The following is a 23,321-nucleotide window of genomic DNA, read 5'->3' as shown; positions in this document are numbered from 1 at the left end:
AGGACTGCCCCTGCCCATATAATGGACAATACTATAAACATGGACAATCTGTTAAAGTAGACTGCAATACATGGTGAGGGCTTTTTTTGTTCTTCTTGGGGTTTTTTCTAACAATTTCCTGTTATTTACTCATCCATCAACTCTGTTTAAATAAAGAGTATCTTTTAAAAACACACTAAATAATACTCAAACTCTGGTGTCCCCAAGCATGTTTTTCACATCACTGAAACTTTTTTTTGGGGGGGGGGGGGGGGGGGGGGCTTTGGGAATAGTTATTTAACAAGATTTAACTTCCCTTTTCAAATCTAAGCACATGCAAAAGCAGCATATGGGAATGTACAGGTCAAGACTGTGGTGGAACCTGTACCATTTATGGAGCAGGGAATTACATCACTTTTGATGAATCAAGATTTGCCTTTAGTGGAGGCTGTAGCTACATCTTCACCCAGGTACAGTCTGCACTTACGTTTAATCTTTATGACCTGTTAAAATCAGTCCTGTGATACTGACATGAGAATCCTGCAGGATTCCTGTGGAAGTGAGAACGGCACCTTTCAGGTACTGACTGAGAGCATCCCCTGCGAAAATGCTGAAAGCGTCTGCTCCTTTGACATCACGCTCTATTTAGGGGTATGTAAATATGAACAGAAATTGCATTTACAAGTTGTTTTTTTTAAAAAGATAGATACCTTAATAATTAATAATTATGCATTACAGGCACCTTCCTTATCTGTTTTTAAATCACGTCTTAAAACATATTTATTTACCTTGGCTTTTAGCATAGCAGGACTTGTTGATGTCTCTTAATATGTTTCTTATTAATTATATTATTTTTAATTTTAAGATATTTTATATGTAATTTAAACTTTTTCCTCTCTGTTTTATATTTGTAGCACTTTGGTCAACATTGTTGGATGTAAAGTGCGTCATAAATAAAGATGCTATGCTATGCTATGCTATTACCTCATTATTATTATCACTATATGAGAAAATGGGTTTTTTGAAAAAGAAACAGGGTACACAGTGTTGTCGTTAATATAGTGAGTTGGACTGTGTGTTTCAACATGAGCCCTGTTCTATTTTTGAAAATTAAGCATGGCAAAAAATTAAATATTAACCTTTTGCTGGGTACTGTAATCTGGTCTACAATTGTTGCAAATCCATACGTATTAATGTTCCTAAATGGTCACATCGTTTTTCACAATTCCCAATTAGCATGTTTTGTTTTTAACAGAACAGTGAAATTCGTCTCTCAGATGAACATATCAAAGTTTTAAAAAAAAACAGTGGGGAAGAAATACCCTATCAAGTCCACACTTTGGGTTTATATCTCGTCATTGAAGCGAAGAATGGCCTTATTGTCATTTGGGATAAAAAGACAACCCTCATGATAAAACTCAGATCTACTTTCAAGGTCTGTGAGCACACACACACATACACACATACACATATATAGATAGATAGAGAGATAGAGAGATATAAACAAACTTGTTCTTTTCTTAGGGCAAAGTCTGCGGTCTGTGTGGAAATTTTGATGGAAATATCAAGAATGATTTCACTACCAGAAATAAAGAAGTTGTGGTTGATCCCCTTATATTCGGAAACAGCTGGCAAGTGTCACCTAGCTGCTCAAGTGCACAAACTCCAAAGGATGCATGTACACTGTACTCACACAGACAGGCATGGGCAGTGAAGCACTGCAGCATTATCAAGAGTGCAGTATTTGAGGCCTGCTATTCAAAGGTAAGTGTTTATGAATGTAAGTAAACGTTTAGGCTATAATGGACCAAAGTCACTCTTTACTTACATTTACAATTACTTATTCCAAAAAGGTGGATCCCCAACAATATTTTGATGCCTGTGTGAGAGACACGTGTGCCTGTAATTCAGGAGGAGATTGTGAGTGTTTCTGTTCAGCTGTAGCAGCTTATGCAGCAGCCTGTAATGAGGCAGGAGTGTGCGTGAAATGGAGAACTCCCACCATCTGCCGTGAGTGTTTTTTTTATTTTTCTGTGACAAGATACATATAAAATGCAAAGTATAATAATAACTGTCAGCATGAGCTAAGTTTACAAATAAGGTTTAATGTAAAATCGAGTTCATTGTTATTTATGATTTATTATTTTTGTTTTATTAGCTGTATTCTGTGATTATTACAACCCTGATGGACAGTGTGAATGGCACTATAAGCCTTGTGGAAGATCATGCATGAAGACATGCAGAAATCCCTCTGGAATATGCTACAATCAACTTCCCGCATTAGAAGGTATGCATTGTAAGAAAAGGAAAGTACATGCATTTGTAGGTTCATAATTATACAGCCAGGCATCACTGACCATGTCTCCTCCTTTTAAGTAAAGTAGATAATGTAGTGTAAATGTGCCCCCATGTTCAACGACTGTTTGAAACCAGCTGTATTGGTGTCCTATATCTACCTTTTAGCTAATTTACTGACAAAATACTTCAGAAACTGGTGACGGGGGCTGCTGCTCTCACTGACATCATGATATTATTATTAACCTATTATTGTACAGTCTTTACTTTACAATACTTTTCAAATTAAAGCACCTCGAGGCAACTGTTGAAATGAAATAGAATTTAACTGAATTGAAAGAAAGAACGATTGGATTTTAACCACACATTTATTTCTTAATAAATAAATACGAGGACATCACAAGTTTTTTTTTAACAAAATAAAAAAGCAGTCAAAAAACACATGGTTGAAATAATATTGACCATCGACAAAAGAACAGACCACATTATTAAAACACAACTGAGAGAAAAAATCTGTCAAATGATCCACCAATTAATAAAACAGAAATTCAGCTTTAATATTTAACCAGTAAAATGACCATTTGAAAATGGTCCAAGCTTTAAAAAGGCTGTTATAAAACATTGGCATTTAATAAGAAGATGAGATCAAATTACAATTTCATAAAATTATCCATTCCCAACTATCCCATTCCTCTTACAAAACACTAGTTACTGGTTTCCTGAAAACATGTTCTTCCCTTCCCATCAGGTATTTCTGAATTAGCTGCATTCTGAAAGCTGCAGTTCTGCTCTCTAGGTGAACTAGTCCTTGTCCACCTTTTTCTTTGTGCAAAAAAAGCACAGCCTGGGATATCCAATGTCAGTTATCCCAAAAAAACTTGATCATCAAAGACTGAATTTATTTAATAATAATGAAGGGGGCTCTAAACAAGTTAATCTATGCCACAATAAAAAACAAACTTAGTTTATAATATATTTATAATAGGAACCCTGCCTTTATATGACATCTGCGGTAACAACCATCTCCACTTCCCTAACTTCCCCTCAATTCTTGTTTAGTGTGTCTTCATGTCCCAGTTACACACCCAGATACTTCAAACATCCTCTTTTCCATTTCAAACCACCTGGAAGTTGTGGGACCCCAACAATATGACATCACAATGAGCTTGAGACCTCCAAAATATCTTTGACTAGTGACACATTATCAACAATAGACCTGCCTGGCACGCCGTAGGTTTGTGTTCAGTGGACAACATGATTCATCACCTTCTTTGGTCTGTTTGCCAGCACTTTTGACAGTGCACATTATAATCAGTGCACAATAAAGAGACAGGCCACCAGTCCTTAATATAGTGGAGATCACCTTTCTTTGGTAAGAATTAGAGGTGGGAATCACCATACAACTCACGATACGATATTATCACAATACTTAACGCACGATACGATATTATTGCGATTTTTTTTTAAATATTTTGCGATATTTAGTCCAACTTAACTGAATGCAACCATCTGGTACAATTATAGATATTCTGAACTATGCAATTTATGAAAACTATGCAGCCCCTTCAGCAACTGAAGAATTTGAAAGTAAATTTAAAAATATATAATTTTACATTAAATAAAAAAGTCAACATGAAGTCAACATGCTCTGGAGTCAGAGCATGTTGACTTCAGAGAAAAAATTGTTTGTAACAAAATATCGATTTCTGCTGTCCCTGTATCGATACATTATTAGCAAACAAAATATCACGATACTACACAGTATCGATTTTTTCCCCCACCCCTAGTAAGAATGTTAGAACAGCTCTCATGTAGCTCTGAGGCAAAAAAAAAAACTTCAGCAAAGCCCTTCTCAACAACCTCCATTATATCATCACAAAGGTCAGACCAAAAAGCTTTATTAAATTCAAATGGGAGTCCATCTATGCTGGAGGCCTTCCTTACTGGCATACTTTGTAAAGCAGTATGAACTTCTTTTAATGTTAGAGGCTCCCCCAGCTCCTTGATGAACTCCTCAGAAACTCTGGAGAGACTAGTGCAGAAGTTATTAAAAGCCTTTTAAAAGCTATAAAGATCTATAAAGATTTATTGCTGAGATTTATTGCTGATAAACAGAGGAATGTTGCAATATGGACTTAGCTGGCATGGTTAAAGGAGAAACTGACAAAAAAAATATAATTCACCAAATTACACTTTTAAATTACATTTTGCCTTCTCCATACTGTCAACAAAGATCACCACTACGCTATTTGTCTGAGCAGCAGATTTAATGCTGCTTTGACCCGAAATTTCACCCAACACCAGACTACACTCCTCGATCTTAAAACCATGTTGTCTCATAAGTTTAGTGAAGTCCATTTTGGCAACTTGTACGCCAACTAGCCAAAACGCTGGTATTACGCACTCAAAAAAAATCAGCAACACTCACTTAAACTCTAAGCAAACAATCAATTCTAAATATAATACCCAGTAAAACACACACACACACACACACACACACACACACACACACACACACACACACACACACACACACACACAACAGGTAGAAAAGTAAAGTTAGAAGCAAGTCCTCAATCTCTCAGTGAGACTCACCACATGCTCCACTACCACACTCCCAGCATGCACTTCAGAGAGTAAGGAAGAGAGAATAAGGATTTTATTTTTTAAATTTGTGTTCAGAGCAGTCACAGCATGGGAATCCACTGTGAAAAGCATAATACTTTGTACTGTGGCGTTACCTATTGTTTTACTTCCACTTCTCAGAGTTGTTCAAAATGGTTAGGCTAGATTTCATGCATGCACCTATTTTGTGTGAGGTTTGAAAATTTACAGTGATATCTCAATTCTTAAGGCTGCTATCCAACTTGCCCACCTGAAAGGCCTTATTTGGAAGAAGTAACCATGAAATGTGTTGATACATGTGGATGTTATGATGATGAAGGGAAATATTACGACAAAGGGTTCAAATTCTATATGACGCATGATGGAAATGGAACCTGTTTCTCTGCTATTTGTGATGGAAATATTACAAGAATAATAGAGCCTTGTACAACTACAACTATATCTCCAACACCCTTTACTTTCACTTCTACAGGTAAGATTTAATTCTTTTAATATTTTTTATTTAACTCTAGCAAAAACAAAAGTATAACTAAATGTTGTATTTTTTCTACACTCCCAGTAACAACAACAGAGAGGCCCACTACAGAAACATTTCAAACGACTTCTCCCACAACACGAATAACTTCTCCATGGTCTAAAACAACACCATTACGAACATCGACAACGACTCTACAAACTACAACCATAGTCACAGAAACAACAACAACCACATTTTCACCTCCCACAACAACCACCACAGGAACACCTCCCACAACAACCACAGAAACACCTCCCACGACAACCACAGAAACAACCACTACAACACCTTGCAATGACTACGAGTGTACATGGTCATCCTGGATCAATAAGAATTATCCCAGTAGTACTCCAGATGGTGGAGATTATGAATCCATCGCTAACATTACTGATCTGGACCTGAGTGTGTGCACAAAACCTGTGAAGATACAATGTAGAGCTAAAGATTTCCCAGATATGTCGCTGGAAGACTTAGGTCAAACTTTAATATGTGACCAACAAGATGGACTTATCTGTCATAACAAAGACCAAGGTTTTCCTCCAAAATGTAATGACTATGAAATACGAGCTTTATGTTGCCGTTATACTTGTGTGTCTACCACAACAACAACTGTATCCACAACAAAAACAACCACAGGAACAACTCCCACAACAACAACCACATTTTCACCTCCCACAACAACAACCACTGGAACACCTCCCACAACAACCACCACAGGAACAACTCCCACAACAACGACAACAGGTTCACCTCCCACTACAACAACTACAGGATCACCTCCCACAACAACAACCACAGGAACACCTCCCACAAAAACCACAACAGAAACACCTCCCACAACAACAACTACATTTTCACCTCCCACAACAACAACTACAATTTCACCGGGCACAACGACAACGACAGAAACACCTCCCACAACAACCACAACAGGTTCACCTCCGACTACAACAACCACAGGAACACCTCCCACAACAACCACAACAGGAACACCTCCCACAACAACCACCACAGGAACACCTCCCACAACAACCACTACAGGAACACCGCCCACAACAACAACTACATTTTCACCTCCCACAACAACCACCACAGGGACACCTCCCACAACAACAACCACAACAGGAACACCGCCCACAACAACCACAACAAGAATACCTCCCACAACAACAACGACAGGAACACCTCCCACAACAACAACCACAGAATCGACCAGTACAACACCTTGCAATGACTACGAGTGTACGTGGTCATCCTGGAGTAATAAGAATTATCCCAGTAGTACTCCAGATGGTGGAGATTATGAATCCATCGCTAACATTACTGATCTGGACCTGAGTGTGTGCACAAAACCTGTGAAGATACAATGTAGAGCTAAAGATTTCCCAGATATGTCGCTGGAAGACATAGGTCAAACTTTAATATGTGACCAACAAGATGGACTTATCTGTCATAACAAAGACCAAGGTTTTCCTCCAAAATGTAATGACTATGAAATACGAGCTTTATGTTGCCGTTATACTTGTGTGTCTACCACAACAACAACTGTATCCACAACAAAAACAACCACAGGAACACCTCCCACAACAACCACAACAGGAACACCTCCCACAACAACAACCACTGGAACACCTCCCACAACAACCACAACAGGTTCACCTCCCACAACAACAACCACAGGAACACCTCCCACAACAACCACAACAGGAACACCGCTCACAACAACCACCACAGGAACACCTCCCACAACAACAACCACTGGAACACCGCCCGCAACAACAACCACTGGAACACCGCCCACAACAACCACAACAGGAACACCTCCCACAACAACCACCACAGGAACACCTCCCACAACAACCACAACAGGAACACCTCCCACAACAACCACAACAGGAACACCTCCCACAACAACAACTACATTTTCACCTCCCACAACAACAACCACTGGAACACCACCCACAACAACAACCACAGGAACACCTCCCACAACAACAACCACAGGAACACCTCCCACAACAACAACTACATTTTCACCTCCCACAACAACAACTACAATTTCACCTCCCACAACAACAACCACAGGTTCACCTCCCACAACAACAACTACCACAGGAACACCTCCCACAACAACAGCGACAGGATCGCCTCCCACAACAACCACCACAGGAACACCTCCCACAACAACAACCACAGGAACACCTCCCACAACAACAACCACAGAATCGACCAGTACAACACCTTGCAATGACTACGAGTGTACATGGTCATCCTGGAGTAATAAGAATTATCCCAGTAGTACTCCAGATGGTGGCGATTATGAATCCATCGCTAACATTACTGATCTGGACCTGAGTGTGTGCACAAAACCTGTGAAGATACAATGTAGAGCTAAAGATTTCCCAGATATGTCGCTGGAACACTTAGGTCAAACTTTAATATGTGACCAACAAGATGGACTTATCTGTCATAACAAAGACCAAGGTTTTCCTCCAAAATGTAATGACTATGAAATACGAGCTTTATGTTGCCGTTATACTTGTGTGTCTACCACAACAACAACTGTATCCACAACAAAAACAACCACAGGAACACCTCCCACAACAACCACAACAGGAACACCTCCCACAACAACAACCACTGGAACACCTCCCACAACAACCACAACAGGTTCACCTCCCACAACAACAACCACAGGAACACCTCCCACAACAACCACAACAGGAACACCGCTCACAACAACCACCACAGGAACACCTCCCACAACAACAACCACTGGAACACCGCCCGCAACAACAACCACTGGAACACCGCCCACAACAACCACAACAGGAACACCTCCCACAACAACCACCACAGGAACACCTCCCACAACAACCACAACAGGAACACCTCCCACAACAACAACTACATTTTCACCTCCCACAACAACCACAACAGGAACACCTCCCACAACAACCACAACAGGAACACCTCCCACAACAACAACTACATTTTCACCTCCCACAACAACAACCACTGGAACACCACCCACAACAACAACCACAGGAACACCTCCCACAACAACAACCACAGGAACACCTCCCACAACAACAACTACATTTTCACCTCCCACAACAACAACTACAATTTCACCTCCCACAACAACAACCACAGGTTCACCTCCCACAACAACAACTGCCACAGGAACACCTCCCACAACAACAGCGACAGGATCGCCTCCCACAACAACCACCACAGGAACACCTCCCACAACAACAACCACAGGAACACCGCCCACAACAACCACAGAAACAACCACTACAACACCTTGCAATGACTACGAGTGTACATGGTCATCCTGGAGTAATAAGAATTATCCCAGTAGTACTCCAGATGGTGGAGATTATGAATCCATCGCTAACATTACTGATCTGGACCTGAGTGTGTGCACAAAACCTGTGAAGATACAATGTAGAGCTAAAGATTTCCCAGATATGTCGCTGGAAGACTTAGGTCAAACTTTAATATGTGACCAACAAGATGGACTTATCTGTCATAACAAAGACCAAGGTTTTCCTCCAAAATGTAATGACTATGAAATACGAGCTTTATGTTGCCGTTATACTTGTGTGTCTACCACAACAACAACTGTATCCACAACAAAAACAACCACAGGAACACCTCCCACAACAACAACCACTGGAACACCGCCCACAACAACAACTACATTTTCACCTCCCACAACAACCACCACAGGGACACCTCCCACAACAACCACCACAGGAACACCTCCCACAACAACAACCACAACAGGAACACCGCCCACAACAACCACAACAAGAATACCTCCCACAACAACAACCACAGGAACACCTCCCACAACAACAACCACAGAATCGACCAGTACAACACCTTGCAATGACTACGAGTGTACATGGTCATCCTGGAGTAATAAGAATTATCCCAGTAGTACTCCAGATAGTGGCGATTATGAATCCATCGCTAACATTACTGATCTGGACCTGAGTGTGTGCACAAAACCTGTGAAGATACAATGTAGAGCTAAAGATTTCCCAGATATGTCGCTGGAAGACTTAGGTCAAACTTTAATATGTGACCAACAAGATGGACTTATCTGTCATAACAAAGACCAAGGTTTTCCTCCAAAATGTAATGACTATGAAATACGAGCTTTATGTTGCCGTTATACTTGTGTGTCTACCACAACAACAACTGTTGTGGTAGACACAACAACCACAGGATCGCCTCCCACAACAACGACCACAGGGACACCTCCCACAACAACCACCACAGGGACACCTCCCTCAACAACCACCACAGGAACACCTCCCACAACAACCACAACAGGAACACCGCCCACAACAACCACAACAAGAACACCTCCCACTACAACCACCACATTTTCAACTCCCACAACAACAACCACTGGAACACCTCCCGCAACAACCACAACAGGTTCACCTCCCACTACAACAACCACAGGAACACCTCCCACAACAACCACAACAGGTTCACCTCCCACTACAACAACCACAGGAACACCTCCCACAACAACCACAACAGGAACACCGCTCACAACAACCACCACAGGAACACCTCCCACAACAACAACCACTGGAACACCGCCCACAACAACAACTACATTTTCACCTCCCACAACAACAACCACAGGAACAACTCCCACAACAACCACAACAGCTTCACCTCCCACTACAACAACCACAGGAACACCTCCCACAACAACCACAACAGCAACACCTCCCACAACAACAACTACAATTTCACCTCCCACAACAACAACCACAGGAACACCTCCCACAACAACAACTACAATTTCACCTCCCACAACAACAACCACAGGTTCACCTCCCACTACAACAACCACAGGAACACCTCCCACAACAACCACAACAGCAACACCTCCCACAACAACAACTACATTTTCACCTCCCACAACAACAACTACATTTTCACCTCCCACAACAACAACTACAATTTCACCTCCCACAACAACAACCACAGGTTCACCTCCCACAACAACCACCACAGGAACACCTCCCACAACAACAACCACAGGAACACCGCCCACAACAACCACAACAGGAACACCTCTCACAACAACAACTACATTTTCACCCCCCACAACAACAAGTACAATTTCACCGCCCACAACAACTACCACAGGATCGCCTCCCACAACAACAACCACTGGAACACTGCCCACAACAACAACTACATTTTCACCTCCCACAACAACAACCACAGGGACACCACCCACAACAACAACCACAGGAACACCTCCCACAACAACAACCACAGGAACACCTCCCACAACAACAACTACATTTTCACCTCCCACAACAACAACTACAATTTCGCCTCCCACAACAACAACCACAGGGACACCTCCCACAACAACAACCACTGGAACACCACCCACAACAACAACCACAGGAACACCTCCCACAACAACAACCACAGGAACACCTCCCACAACAACAACTACATTTTCACCTCCCACAACAACAACTACAATTTCACCTCCCACAACAACAACCACAGGTTCACCTCCCACAACAACAACTGCCACAGGAACACCTCCCACAACAACAGCGACAGGATCGCCTCCCACAACAACCACCACAGGAACACCTCCCACAACAACAACCACAGGAACACCGCCCACAACAACCACAGAAACAACCACTACAACACCTTGCAATGACTACGAGTGTACATGGTCATCCTGGAGTAATAAGAATTATCCCAGTAGTACTCCAGATGGTGGAGATTATGAATCCATCGCTAACATTACTGATCTGGACCTGAGTGTGTGCACAAAACCTGTGAAGATACAATGTAGAGCTAAAGATTTCCCAGATATGTCGCTGGAAGACTTAGGTCAAACTTTAATATGTGACCAACAAGATGGACTTATCTGTCATAACAAAGACCAAGGTTTTCCTCCAAAATGTAATGACTATGAAATACGAGCTTTATGTTGCCGTTATACTTGTGTGTCTACCACAACAACAACTGTATCCACAACAAAAACAACCACAGGAACACCTCCCACAACAACAACCACTGGAACACCGCCCACAACAACAACTACATTTTCACCTCCCACAACAACCACCACAGGGACACCTCCCACAACAACCACCACAGGAACACCTCCCACAACAACAACCACAACAGGAACACCGCCCACAACAACCACAACAAGAATACCTCCCACAACAACAACCACAGGAACACCTCCCACAACAACAACCACAGAATCGACCAGTACAACACCTTGCAATGACTACGAGTGTACATGGTCATCCTGGAGTAATAAGAATTATCCCAGTAGTACTCCAGATAGTGGCGATTATGAATCCATCGCTAACATTACTGATCTGGACCTGAGTGTGTGCACAAAACCTGTGAAGATACAATGTAGAGCTAAAGATTTCCCAGATATGTCGCTGGAAGACTTAGGTCAAACTTTAATATGTGACCAACAAGATGGACTTATCTGTCATAACAAAGACCAAGGTTTTCCTCCAAAATGTAATGACTATGAAATACGAGCTTTATGTTGCCGTTATACTTGTGTGTCTACCACAACAACAACTGTTGTGGTAGACACAACAACCACAGGATCGCCTCCCACAACAACGACCACAGGGACACCTCCCACAACAACCACCACAGGGACACCTCCCTCAACAACCACCACAGGAACACCTCCCACAACAACCACAACAGGAACACCGCCCACAACAACCACAACAAGAACACCTCCCACAACAACCACCACATTTTCAACTCCCACAACAACAACCACTGGAACACCGCCCGCAACAACCACAACAGGTTCACCTCCCACTACAACAACCACAGGAACACCTCCCACAACAACCACAACAGGTTCACCTCCCACTACAACAACCACAGGAACACCTCCCACAACAACCACAACAGGAACACCGCTCACAACAACCACCACAGGAACACCTCCCACAACAACAACCACTGGAACACCGCCCACAACAACAACTACATTTTCACCTCCCACAACAACAACCACAGGAACAACTCCCACAACAACCACAACAGCTTCACCTCCCACTACAACAACCACAGGAACACCTCCCACAACAACCACAACAGCAACACCTCCCACAACAACAACCACAGGAACACCTCCCACAACAACAACTACAATTTCACCTCCCACAACAACAACCACAGGGACACCTCCCTCAACAACCACCACAGGAACACCTCCCACAACAACCACAACAGGAACACCGCCCACAACAACCACAACAACAACACCTCCCACAACAACCACTACATTTTCACCTCCCACAACAACAACCACAGGAACAACTCCCACAACAACCACAACAGCTTCACCTCCCACTACAACAACCACAGGAACAACTCCCACAACAACCACAACAGCAACACCTCCCACAACAACAACTACATTTTCACCTCCCACAACAACAACTACAATTTCACCTCCCACAACAACAACCACAGGTTCACCTCCCACAACAACCACCACAGGAACACCTCCCACAACAACAACCACAGGAACACCTCTCACAACAACAACTACATTTTCACCCCCCACAACAACAAGTACAATTTCACCGCCCACAACAACTACCACAGGATCGCCTCCCACAACAACAACCACTGGAACACTGCCCACAACAACAACTACATTTTCACCTCCCACAACAACAACCACAGGATCGCCTCCCACAACAACAACCACAGGGACACCTCCCACAACAACAACCACTGGAACACCACCCACAACAACAACCACAGGAACACCTCCCACAACAACAACCACAGGAACACCTCCCACAACAACAACTACATTTTCACCTCCCACAACAACAACTACAATTTCACCTCCCACAACAACAACCACAGGTTCACCTCCCACAACAACAACTGCCACAGGAACACCTCCCACAACAACAGCGACAGGATCGCCTCCCACAACAACCACCACAGGAACACCTCCCACAACAACAACCACAGGAACACCGCCCACAACAACCACAGAAACAACCACTACAACACCTTGCAATGACTACGAGTGTACATGGTCATCCTGGAGTAATAAGAATTATCCCAGTAGTACTCCAGATGGTGGAGATTATGAATCCATCGCTAACATTACTGATCTGGACCTGAGTGTGTGCACAAAACCTGTGAAGATACAATGTAGAGCTAAAGATTTCCCAGATATGTCGCTGGAAGACTTAGGTCAAACTTTAATATGTGACCAACAAGATGGACTTATCTGTCATAACAAAGACCAAGGTTTTCCTCCAAAATGTAATGACTATGAAATACGAGCTTTATGTTGCCGTTATACTTGTGTGTCTACCACAACAACAACTGTTGTGGTAGACACAACAACCACAGGATCGCCTCCCACAACAACGACCACAGGGACACCTCCCACAACAACCACCACAGGGACACCTCCCTCAACAACCACCACAGGAACACCTCCCACAACAACCACAACAGGAACACCGCCCACAACAACCACAACAAGAACACCTCCCACAACAACAACCACTGGAACACCGCCCACAACAACAACTACATTTTCACCTCCCACAACAACAACCACAGGAACAACTCCCACAACAACCACAACAGCTTCACCTCCCACTACAACAACCACAGGAACACCTCCCACAACAACCACAACAGCAACACCTCCCACAACAACAACTACAATTTCACCTCCCACAACAACAACCACAGGAACACCTCCCACAACAACAACTACAATTTCACCTCCCACAACAACAACCACAGGTTCACCTCCCACTACAACAACCACAGGAACACCTCCCACAACAACCACAACAGCAACACCTCCCACAACAACAACTACATTTTCACCTCCCACAACAACAACTACAATTTCACCTCCCACAACAACAACCACAGGTTCACCTCCCACAACAACCACCACAGGAACACCTCCCACAACAACAACCACAGGAACACCGCCCACAACAACCACAACAGGAACACCTCTCACAACAACAACTACATTTTCACCCCCCACAACAACAAGTACAATTTCACCGCCCACAACAACTACCACAGGATCGCCTCCCACAACAACAACCACTGGAACACTGCCCACAACAACAACTACATTTTCACCTCCCACAACAACAACCACAGGATCGCCTCCCACAACAACAACCACAGGGACACCTCCCACAACAACCACCACAGGAACACCTCCCACAACAACAACCACATTTTCACCTCCCACAACAACCACCACAGGAACACCACCCACAACAACAACCACAGGAACACCGCCTACAAAAACCACAACAGCTTCACCCTCCACTACTACAACCACAGGAACACCGCCCACAACAACCCCTAAAATAATTACACATTCAGTGGTGGTAACAACAACAACACCAAAAACAAATCCTCAATGTCTGTGTAAATACCAGGATCATTCATTTTATGCTGGTAAGTTTTTTGCTTCTTTCCTCGTTGTTGTCCATGCAATAATTATTTAGTTATTAAACTTTATTTTCTTATTTTGCCTTTCCTTTTTATAAAACTTTTTTTCATAAAGTGTTTAAAATATAGTTTTTTTTATCCACGTCCATTGAGGAATAATTAACCTTTTGTGCAGAAACTTGAAGTGGCCACAGGAAAATCTAATAATCAACTCTGTTGCTATTGTGGCCAACTCACAATGTTAACAACTGTACGTTTTACAATCCATTATTAGTTATTTAGCTCTAACTCAGTTCTTATTGTCACATAGGTACCTTCATGTACAATAAGACTGATGGAAAAGGCTGGTGTTACACTGCATATTGCAATTCATCATGTGGTACTGAAATCCGTTCCCAGCCATGTAACTTTACAACTCCACCAACTTCATCTATTCCCATAACGAGCCCTCGCACTCCAGTAACTTCAGTAACTCCAGAAATCCCAGGCTGCCTCTTTCTCAATCCACCTAGAAAGGTATTTGAATTAAAATATATTGGTAAAGAAAAAATCCACTGCTGTCTTTACTAAGTTATTTAGGCTGAAATATGAAACAAGGTAAAATTTATAATTTTATGCAATGTAACGGCTTTGCTAGCAATTCCACTGTGGTTGCATTTCTCGGTGTTACTGAAAGTTCTTACTGAAAGTTTACAGCAAAATAATTTTTTAAACAGCCTCTGCAACATTTGTGGACATACAGATAAGTGTTAAATTTAATACATCCGACGTGATTTATAGTGTGTATCAGTGTGTATGCCTCTTAGGCTAAAATATAATGTAACTCATGTGTAATTCATTTCTAAAAGCACTGTTTTGCTCTCATCAGAATGGTGAAACCTGGCGTTCAAACAACTGCACCACAGAAACATGTGAAAATGGAAAACACATTACAACACATGTGCAATGTAATGTAACAAATATTGTTTGTGAGAATAGGCAAACACCAGTTAAAGTTTATGATGAAAATGGCTGTTGTTTCCACTATGAATGCAAATGTAAGTTTCAATAAAACCCTTTTAAAATTCCACATATCAAAGCTGCTAAACATGTAAGTAAATTACAAAATTATCTTTTGTTTTGATGCAATCTCAATCTAATATTTGCAGGTGTTTGTGGTGGCTGGGGAGATCCTCATTATGTGACATTTGATGGACAATACTACAGCTTCCAAAAAAATTGCACTTATGTCCTGGTTAAAGAGATCACACCTCGACACAATTTTAAAGTTTATGTTGAAAATGTAAACTGTAATCCCACTGGAACTGTGACCTGTCCTAAATCCCTTATTGTGTATTACAAAAACTATACAGTTATTCTAACACAGGAGAGAGGAGGAGCAAAGACTGTGAACAAGGTGGGTATCACTTAGACAAAGTGTCTTAAAAGTACTGACATTATAATATATTCAAATATTATGCAGCACCATTGAGATATTTCACTAATAGTAATTAATGCTAAAATTCCTTAGGTATCTGTCAACGGTGGTCTTGTCACTACTATGTTTACAAATAATGACATGACCATCACAAATCAAGGAATTGAGATGCGGTTAACAATCCCAAAAATTGAAGCAGTTGTGATGTTCAAAGGTCTTTTATTCAGCGTAGATGTACCGATGACTCTTTTCTATGGCAACACAGAAGGACAGTGTGGTAAGCTAATAGTTGAATGTCTTAAAGTATTGATCGTGAAAGTTAAATGAGCATAATATGGTAGTAAATAATGCTAGAAATAAGTCTATGTTCTAATTAAAAACCTATATTTACAAGTCAAATTTTCCTTCACGATCTGTGATTGATATAACATTCTCTTCTGCATTAACAGTTGCAGTTTTATTGAACTTGTGACGGTGCTGTTTGTAGCCCATATGATTAAAACATGGGCTACTGTATCGCTTAGTAAAGAATGCCAGGCTCATATACAGGCTGATAGTCAGTTTGTCCCTGTGTTTGGCTGTAATCTGTATAATGTTAACATTTCTTTTCGCAAGGTACCTGTGACAATAACACAAAAAATGACTGCAGACTGAAAAATGGTCAGATTTCTCCATCATGCTCTGACATGGCATATGACTGGCGTGTATCTGTCGACAATACGCCATACTGCAATGGGCCTCCACCTCCACCTCCACCTTCACCTTCACCTACAATATGCGTCAATAGCTCACCTTGTGAAATCCTAAACAGCGAGTACGAATTTACAAAATAAACACATGTTAGTTCCATCAGTGAGACCACTGGAGTAATCTTCTTTATTTGACATTGTGTTTTAAGGGTATTCAAGGAATGCCACAAAGTAATAAGTGTACAACCATTTTATGAAGCCTGTAAATTTGATGTTTGCTACACAACTGTTAATATGGGATGCAGCAGTATTGAGGCATACAACTTGATGTGTGCTGAGGCATCTATCTGTGTAGACTGGAGGAATGCTACTAAAGGAGTGTGTGGTAAGACAGAGCTTTTTTTCTTAGTTTTTTTTTTTTATCATAATGTTTTAGATGTTTTCTAACCATTTTCATCTTAAATACATATTTGTTTCTTGTAGAATATAAATGCCCAGACAATAAAGTCTACAAGCCTTGTGGGCCAACTGTTGTTCAAACTTGCAATGCAAGGTAATCACTACATTATCATAACTGCACCCAAGTAACACTAAACACAAAGTACAGTTACAGGTGTGATAAGAGCACTCAAAGAGTGCAATTCCCCACAGCGAGTGAGGCCTATACTAAAACTTTGATGTTTTATATCTTTTTTTATATTAAAATGTCCTCAAATGCTCAGCTAACCTAGGTACTCATGTCTCCAAAAGCCTAGTTTGTTGTTGGAAAATTTGAAGACTATCCATAACAAATGTGGAGAATATAAAGTTTTTACTGATTTTCACATTTGATGTCACGTTGACTGGATTTTTTACCCAAATTAAATCTGTTATTGGTATCTACCGTCACACAAAATGTAAACGTATCTTAAAAACTGTGAATGCTGGACAGCTAACAAACAGACAGGCAGAGAAACAAACAGAACAGATTACATCATCCCCTGGGGAGGATAAATACAATCAGTCTTGAACTAACTGGAAGTTGAATGCAAAGTGGTATGAGATGAAAAACATGCATCAGTTTTAGTGACATTTCAGGTCATTATTTGTAGTAACCGATTTCAGCCTGAACCAAAGGGGACTAAGTGATGCTACTCCTACTCCAGTACAAAAGTACTACACTGACATATAATTATAAATTCTTGTTCTATTTCTGAAGTAATGATACCTCTTAACTGACTTCTTATTTAGATACAATGAACAGTTCTCTCAGCAATGTAATGCAGAAGGTCCCCAAAACAAGAACTGCAATTCTTTTGGAGAGGGGTGCTTCTGCCCAGGGGGAATGACTTTGTTCAGTTCAACCTCTGATGTCTGCGTCTCCTCTTGTAAGCATATTTTCTGTTGCATATTAAAGAAAAATCTAATGTGAATCTTTGTAAGTATACATGTGAGCTGCTTGTTTTTATGATTTAAGGTTGCGCTGGACCCGATGGCAAACCTAAAGAGGTAAATGCTATGATATTCTACATATACATTTTCAATTATTCACAGTGTATTTGTTGATGTTGTGTAAATAATTCTTTTTTATCCCCCATATAGCTTGGTGAAACCTGGAAGATTGGTTGTCAGGAATGTGTTTGCGATAAGAACACTTTTAGTGTGGTTTGTAAGAATGTAACATGCGCTACTCAAAATCCAGTAAAGTGCACCGAAGGTGAGGTGCTGGTGAACAAAACAGTGGACTGCTGTGTGACACCGACATGTGGTAAGTTGTTTTGGATTTTTTTTGGGTGGCTGCTCACTCACTGAGCTAAACTGGTGCCCAGGAATATGCCCTTTAAATATGATATTTTTAGCTCATCTGGTTGAAGGACCTTCATCTGTCTGTCTGTCCATCCACAAATCACAATGCTCCTCCTAAAGAGGAATTGAAACTTGCACACAATGATCAATTTGGTCTATAAGACTAATTTTTCTCAAGGTTAAGGTTGGGGGGTTTTTTAGGAAAAAAACCTGTGAGTTGCAACTGATTTTGAGCCAGATGAGCTACTGCTAAATATCATTGATGTTCTGGATCTATTTCCATTTTTTTTAAAATATGTGTTTTCCAGAAACACCTGCTGTAAAATACTCTAATTCATTCTGGATTTTACTGGTTTGTTTTGTTTTATATCCACTAATGCTGGAACTATTTCCACCAACAGAATGTAACACGAACACGTGTCCATTGCAACCACATTGTGACGTGGGATTTGAATTGAAGGTTAACACCCCAAAGGATAAATGCTGCCCTGTTTACAGCTGTGGTTAGTGCAACTTATAGGTGTTGTTTATTCAGTGTGTGAAAAGTCTTAAACTTTAATCTAATTATTTTTGTGAACACTGTCTTATTTAGTGCCCAAAGATGTTTGTGTCTTTAATAATACCGAGTACAAGGTAAGGAAAAATTATAGTGAATATTTATATTTATTTATATGTATTTTGGAGGGTTTCTTTAAAGGCAATATTTATATTATGTGTTACTATTAAAACTGTTAAAACATTACTTTTTTATTTTCACACACAGCCTGGTGATAATTTCCACAAAAGCCTATGTGAGCAATGCCTCTGCACTGAAACCAAGAATTCCAAAATGGAGCTGAACAGCTACAAGTGTAATGAAGAACAGTGTTTAAAAAATTGTGACAAGGTACTTTTTGATGAAAATATTTGTATTTTCATTCATTCTGAATGTGAACCACTAAAATTATATGTAAATAAGGTTTTTAAATGACCTCACATTTTACATCCAGGCTCATTTACTCACATACTTTATTTTTTGAAATCTAAGATGAGTGTGTTTTTAAAACAGGTGAAGATTTATGTAATTTATGTAGTGTATTATTATTGATATGTTTGAAGACCTGATCTAAATATTGGAAAGTGCTGCCCTAAATGCTGTTGCTGATTTGTGAAATCAATCTTTAAAAGGGTTTTCATTTGTTCACTTCACAGCTAGCTATTCACATAGTTATGTTGATGTGATATGCTCTGACTTTACATGTCTATCTATAAAATATTTGTTAAATATCTGATAAATATAGTTTTTACCAATTCAGCAAACCTTCTACTCAACCTTCTTAAGTAGCAATGAGAATATTTCTGGAAAATAATATTTCTCTAATATTTTACTATTTGAGTATCACAGATCTAATAGCTACCACAATCTGCTAAATGCCACTTGCAGGATGATTATTAAGTATTTTGTAACTGCTGCCTACTAATCATGCTATATGTAGATTTAACTGGGTGAAGTTTCAAACAATATTAAATGTTGTATTTTTTAAAAAAAAATAGGGCTATGAATATACGGATGTGCCTGGATCATGTTGTGGAAAATGTATAAGGACAAGCTGTGTTGTGAATGTCTCAGGCGTTTCTTCTCCAGTAATTATTAAGGTTGGTACAACATAATTGAAACACTTAATGAGTTGTGATATGAAAAAAATATATTTTTAATAACTGACTACTGTTCTTCACAGCCTTCTCAAACTTGGTGGTCAGAGGATCAGTGTACCAAGTATGACTGCGTGAAAGTGAACAATGAATTTGTAGTTGTAGTACAAAACACAACATGTCCTCCATTTGATCCCAACAACTGCATTCCAGTGAGTACAATCCTTTAAAAGCAGAGGTTTTGTTTCTTACAGCCAAATATTGACACTCAAAAAAGAACATTTGAAAGATTAGTTAGTTTCCTTCTTTCTTCCTTCCTTTCTTTGATTTTGTTTTATAATTATAAAATACAATTCCTAAAATTGTAAGTTTGATTTAAATGTATTTAAAATGTACAGAAGCCAAAAACAGTCAATGTAAACTACATCCAAATAAAAATATGCATCATTAAATTAAAATAACTGCAAAGCCAAATTTTTTAATTAAACAGAATCAACCTGCTATTGGGTCTTCCAACAGTTTTTTATACAAGTAAGTTGTGTAAGTTGCTAATGTTTACAGTACAAACTCCCTGTTTTTCAGGGAACTGAGCAAACAGATGCAAGTGGTTGCTGCAAAATTTGTAAGTATTAAAAAAAATCACATTACACAGTATTACTTTATATTTTTGAAAATGTAATTTCATATTAATATATGCCTTCATAAATCATTTATAACTGTTAAATCTCAAATATTTTCTTCTGTTACCCCAAGAAAGAAAGCCAATGCTTATAAATTTCCTGTCAGGCAAACCACAAACAAATCATTTCAGCAGCATGTTTTCATTCACAAAGGCTTCTAGACTTAAGAGCTTTTTTAGGTGACGATCAAATTATTAAACATGAACAACAAACAGAACATGATAATTACCAATCCGGTCATTCAAGTGATTTTCTGTCATTCACAGGTCTGCCTCCTTCCCCCTGTAAAATCCACACCAACACCACCTATCTGTACATAAATGACTGCAAATCAGTTGAGAAAGTGGAACTCACATCATGTGAGGGATCCTGTGGAGCATCCTCCTCAATGTGAGATTCATGAAAATATGCAGAAACAAACTATTTACTCATTCATGCTAAACTGCATGTGCTGTTTTTTATGATAATTTCTTATTAAACAGTTGTTTGTTTTTGAAACTATCTTTATTTACAGGTATTCGGCAAAGGCCAATAGCATGATGCATTCATGCACCTGCTGTCAAGAAATGAAGACCAGCGAGAAGGAAGTGCAGATAAAGTGCGCCAATAACACCACAAAAATGTACAAGTACATTTCAGTTGACCAGTGTGGCTGCAAAGCTGCTGAATGCAAAGAGCATGATTGTAAAGATTGTGAAAAGAAAGATGGAAAACTGGACTAGAAAATCTGACAAATATATATGTCAATTATTTCTTCCTAAAACCTATCTAAACAATATAAACTTAATATCAGAAGACTAAAAACAAAACTCGATGCTAAACCTCTTAAACAGCAGAGATGTTTTAGTCTGAAACTTGCATCTTCTTAAGTTGTCTCTTTCTAACTTACAGTCCCTCTCCAAACATTTGCATGTACTCTTTTGGAGGTGGGAGAAAATGATATATTTCTGTGGTGGGTGTGTCCTTTCATCTCTCCAGAAGTCATTCCCTTACAAACTTTATAATGTGCCGTTTCAGCTTCCACATAAATTTAGAAATTCAGATTTAACTGAAATCGCAGTAATTCAGTCATGGTTCTTTGAATTGGGAAAAGAGTTCCATATAAGAATGGGAAAACCAATAACTTGAATTTTAAATTATAGTTGAACATTATTTCTAACAACACAATTATGTAACATTCAATTTTATTATTAGCAAAAGAGTTAAAAGAATGTCTAAAATATCTTTGTCAAATATCTAATATTTTCAACTACTTTCTATTTCAATAAAATTCAGCTTTGATCATGATCATGTGTTCTTGTTTTGGTTTTATATCCATTTTCTGTGTGGTCATTCCTCATTTGTAGCAATAATTGCATGGTATTTGAAAATATACCATCATTAATATTACATGTATTGAATTTGGATTATTTGATGTGATGCTACTTGAAACAGCTATTGGGTGCAAAACCTTTCAACTCTAAAATATCTTTCTGCAATTGTCATTTGTAATAAACCCAAACGTATAAGCCAATTTGTTGGCAAAGAGTCAAATGCACTTGCAGCACAGATTTTGAGTAGCTAGAATAAAAACCTCATCCAGAATTCACATTAGATTCAGATTAACTCTGACAGAGGGTAGACAGGGTGGCGTGGGTGGAGACAAGTGTTAAGGCTTGATTGGTGACAGAAGGATTGCAGCACGATTGAAAGGGAAGGGTTTCAAAGCTGTAGTGAGACTTGCTATGATGTATGGTTTGGAGATGGTGGCACTATAAAACAAAGAAAAATTGGAATTGCTATATATGCAACTGGGTATAGGTAATACATATGAAAATGTGATGTTAATAACCTATAAAGCAATAAGGAGGGTAAAGCTATTAGTGAAGCAGCTGAGATTATTTGGCCAAAGCAAACTTTGTTTAAAAATTTGAAACAGCCAGGAAAGTAAGAGCATGGAATCTATTTTTATAATATTATGAGCATTAAGAAAATTAGAAAGAGGTATTAAAAGGTTGTTTTTATTCGGGGGTTTTTTTCTAAAATACTAACACTTTTAGACTCTATATCAGAATCAGAATCAGAATCAGAATACTTTATTGATCCCTGGGGGAAATTATTTTTTGTTACAGTGCTCCATTTTAAACCAACATTAAGACAAGACAGACAATACGCTAACTAAGAATAGTACA

At 39.8% G+C, this 23,321-nt stretch overlaps 1 protein-coding gene across 1 annotated transcript; it reads left to right on the top strand.

Annotated features, from left to right (window-relative positions):
* The first annotated feature begins 421 nt into the window (after positions 1–421).
* On the top strand, positions 422–22,437 carry LOC146569806 (uncharacterized). Its single transcript, XM_085281377.1, has 27 exons — positions 422–449; positions 526–630; positions 1,235–1,414; positions 1,504–1,743; positions 1,833–1,989; positions 2,138–2,266; positions 5,129–5,371; positions 5,459–5,531; positions 7,716–14,953; positions 15,258–15,463; positions 15,816–15,984; positions 16,096–16,343; positions 16,458–16,641; positions 16,980–17,178; positions 17,263–17,438; positions 17,537–17,606; positions 18,284–18,420; positions 18,510–18,541; positions 18,635–18,800; positions 19,240–19,341; positions 19,431–19,471; positions 19,602–19,724; positions 20,372–20,473; positions 20,557–20,682; positions 21,053–21,092; positions 21,417–21,540; positions 21,665–22,437. The coding sequence occupies exons 3-27, from the start codon at positions 1,388–1,390 to the stop codon at positions 21,870–21,872; spliced, it is 10,560 nt and encodes a 3,519-aa protein (XP_085137503.1). The 5' UTR covers positions 422–449; positions 526–630; positions 1,235–1,387; the 3' UTR covers positions 21,873–22,437.
* The last annotated feature ends 884 nt before the right edge of the window (positions 22,438–23,321 follow it).

This window comes from Mchenga conophoros, linkage group LG7 (genome assembly GCF_057382185.1).
Source record: "Mchenga conophoros isolate Kocher_MC1m ecotype Shallow Benthic linkage group LG7, M_conophoros_male_GT1.1, whole genome shotgun sequence".
Taxonomy (NCBI): Eukaryota; Metazoa; Chordata; class Actinopteri; order Cichliformes; family Cichlidae; genus Mchenga; species Mchenga conophoros.
The sequence above is the reverse complement of the archived record's forward strand: the minus strand, read 5'-3'. Positions and strand labels throughout refer to the sequence as shown.

Bases quoted from the DNA above. Each gene is read 5' to 3' on its own strand.
- LOC146569806 (XM_085281377.1), top strand. From the start codon at position 1,388: ATGATAAAACTCAGATCTACTTTCAAG. The intron at 1,744-1,832 runs GTAAGTGTTTAT...TATTCCAAAAAG, and splicing joins TTGAGGCCTGCTATTCAAAG to GTGGATCCCCAACAATATTT. The intron at 20,474-20,556 runs GTTGGTACAACA...TGTTCTTCACAG, and splicing joins CTTCTCCAGTAATTATTAAG to CCTTCTCAAACTTGGTGGTC.